Source organism: Pteropus vampyrus, unplaced genomic scaffold (assembly GCF_000151845.1).
Source record: "Pteropus vampyrus isolate Shadow unplaced genomic scaffold, Pvam_2.0 Scaffold400, whole genome shotgun sequence".
In the NCBI taxonomy this organism is placed as follows: Eukaryota; Metazoa; Chordata; class Mammalia; order Chiroptera; family Pteropodidae; genus Pteropus; species Pteropus vampyrus.
The window spans coordinates 840,752-843,854 of record NW_011889181.1 but is presented as its reverse complement, the minus strand read 5'-3'; the positions used below and the strand labels follow the sequence as shown (position 1 = coordinate 843,854).

Below are 3,103 nucleotides of genomic sequence, written 5' to 3'. Positions count from 1 at the left end.
GACTTGACCAAGAAAGTGCCCTGCCTCCGCACCCTTGGTCTTACCTCAATTTATTTAACTTATATGTGTTTTAAATCTCTATTCCCATCCTGGCTTGGCTATCCAGACTTTGCATCTGGCTCTGATTTTAAGGGAGAATGAACTTGACAAGCTGGAAATCCTCATGGGCAAGGACCAGATAGTCTGGCTTCTAATGTAATTTTGTATCTGGTTATGCAAATGGATTGGTTTTTCCCTGGAATCTTTGAAGCCTTTAAACAGTTCCTTGTGCTGTTCTAAAATTAGGCTGAAGCCTGGTAAGTTGTAACTTGATCCCCATTCTTCTCACCACGGAAGGGCAGACAGACATTTCGCTTTAATGTTGCCTATTCTCGTGTCCCCGAACTTACAAACTGTCTGAATGCAGTTCGTTCTCTCTGGATAATTGTGAAAACCTGAGGCTTTGATGTCCTCCTAGTGGGCTGCTTTCCTTAGTCAGTTCTCCACCTCCTGTCTTAGCGATCGATGCCGTTTGTGACGTGACCCCTCGCATCTCCCACCCTGGGCCCTCAGGATTTGCTCCTCTCTCTGGACTCTCTAGACCTTTGCTCTTACTATCTGTCTGCTGGAGATACTTGCCCTCTCCAGTGGCTAGCATTTCAAAGTTCCGCCTCCTCAAGTCAGGGAGTGCAAATAAAGCCTTGTGAAGTCCTTCAAATTCAAATGAACTCCCTTCCTCCCCTCACAGCCTGCTATTTCCCCCACTCTTTTTTCTAGCAAGGGTTCCCCGGGCACCGTGCACCGTATCGAGCATTGTGTACATATAAGCAGAGAAGCCCCCATCTCGGTGGAGTTTCCAATTTGGTAAACAGTACACAAATATGCATTACAAATTGCACAACACTAAGAAGAAACTAACGGTATACTGTGAGAGAAGAGCGAGGGGCAGTGTTCAGGGAAGGCTTCCTGGAGGAGGTGATACTTAAGAGGAGAATGCAACAATGCAAAGAGCTAAGGGGAAAGCATTCCAAGCTGACACAGCAGCAAGAACAAAGGCCCAAGGCAGGAAAGATACTAACTAGTCAGAGGAAAGAAAGCCAGTGACTGGGCGTAGGGCAAAGCAGGCAAGGAAGAGAAAGGTGCAGGGTATAAGCCTTATATGTCATGAGGGAGAGACTGTAATTAATCTAAGTACAGAGTGGATCTGTGAAGAGTTTTTAAGTAACGAGTGACATTCACAGCTTTAAAAGATCGCTCTAGTTGTATTACAGAATTGATTAAAGGGGAGAGAAGCAGAACTGTGGAGACTCACTGGGAGGCTCTCGTAGCTGTCTAGGTGAGAGGGTGCTGCCTTAGACTAAGTCGTAATAGAGACGCGGAAGATCCAGGGTACGTTTCGGAGACGAAGTTGACTGGACATAGTGGAAAATTAGATTTAGAAGGAAGAGAAGAAATCGGAGATGACTCGGTGGTTTCTGGCTCATTCACTCGAATGAATGAAGTGACAGGGAGGGTCAGGCCGAGGGTCGAGAGGGGCAGGGAACCAGAAGACTCGGCTGTGCTGTGGTCCAGGTGCCTGTGAGACATCAGAACAGACATGGGACACAAGCAGGGCGTCATTAAGCCTGGTGGTCAGAGACGAGCCGTGTCCTGTACAGAAACGAACACCGGCTCCAGCTCGGCCTGTCCAGGCTCAGATCTTGGCTCTGCCACTTGCTGTGACTTGAGCAGGTTATGAACATCTTTGTACCTCAGTTACTTCCTCTGAAAATGGGGCTGAATGATAGTATCTGACGAGGGTTGTTAGGAGCCTTAAAACAATTCTTTGAACAGTGCCTGGCACATCATAACTTGATACTTACACAATACTGTTGTTATCAAGATAGCGTTTGAGAGTCATTAGCTTCTACGTGGTATTTTAAGCTGCAGGTGTGGATGAGATTACCAAGGAAGAGAGCTTAGAGAGGGAATTGGGGAATACCAAGGTTTCAGGTTTTATGTTTGTCCAAAGAAGGAGGAGGAGCCAGAGCGGTGGTCAGGAAACAAGGGTACGGTGGGCCAGGCAGGGCTGTAGGAGCCCGGAGGATGGAGTGTCAACACGGTGACGGTTTGCCTGTGTCATGATTACTTGGAGATGAGTCTCCCTCCTCCTAAGAGACTGTAGGCCTCTGGAGTGTGGCACCTGGGGCTCATTCATGTGTATACTCTTCCTCATAAGGCCCCTCATACTTTGCAGGAAAAAGAGGAACTGAATAAAACAGAACTTTATTATATGGATTTGTTTATTTTTGTCTTATAGTCTAAATGCCCAGCCGAAAGTGTTGACAGCTCTGGGAAAACTGCTTTACATTATGCAGGTAACTTTCATTCTCTTATTTGTCTTCTTCTGCCGTAAGGCACAGTAACTTTTCATTTTCCTGATTCAAGCCATTAAAGTTACCATATTTTCCTGGTACTGTTTTCTGTCATAATTCCTAGACTTTCGCTTTTTCTTTTTTCAGTTTGCAAAGCATCTAGGGTTACCAAGGAATAAATCTAGAATTCATCAACTGCCCACAAAACAACCAGTAAAAATTATCATGAATATTATAGTTTAATTAATTTAAGGTTCTGTTTAAACTAAGATATTCATAAGTATTTGTATATTTCAGGTAATGTGTGATACAGATTTTTCTGACTTGGAGCTCGTTAAGAACATCAGTTAATCTATCAAAGTTTTGCTGTACTATCTGTCATGTTGTCCTCAAGTGACAACATGTTGACAATGAACTCTGGGATGATTAGATTTACAAATATCTTTTAGTGCTAGTTGTGAAAAAGCTAATTCAAATGATTGCTTAGGGGCAACTGGCGGTTGCTGGCTTTAGGTCTGGCCAATACTGAAATTAAATGGTAATTGAAGACACCTCTTTCTTAACGTTCCTGGCACTATTTCTCTTCAATGCAACCAGAGCGAACAGATGCAAACTGGATAGATCCAACTTCTCCTTCCTAGCAGTGCTCGATGCCCCTAGTGTGAAAGTAGCTTTGTGATCCACTGTGTTTGTGTTTTCCTTTCTTCAGCTGCGCAGGGCTGCCTTCAAACCGTGCAGGCTCTTTGCGAACACAAAAGCCCCATAAACCT

At 44.6% G+C, this 3,103-nt stretch overlaps 1 protein-coding gene across 3 annotated transcripts in view; it reads left to right on the top strand.

The window, feature by feature from the left end:
- RAI14 (retinoic acid induced 14) overlaps positions 1–3,103 on the top strand; it is a 137,709-nt gene that overhangs the window by 113,708 nt on the left and 20,898 nt on the right. For all 3 annotated transcript variants that reach the window (XM_011380713.2, XM_023523680.1, XM_023523679.1), the window contains one exon: positions 2,279–2,336. In XM_011380713.2, coding sequence (XP_011379015.1) covers positions 2,279–2,336 — 58 coding nt within the window. The remainder of the gene's footprint in view (positions 1–2,278; positions 2,337–3,103) is intronic.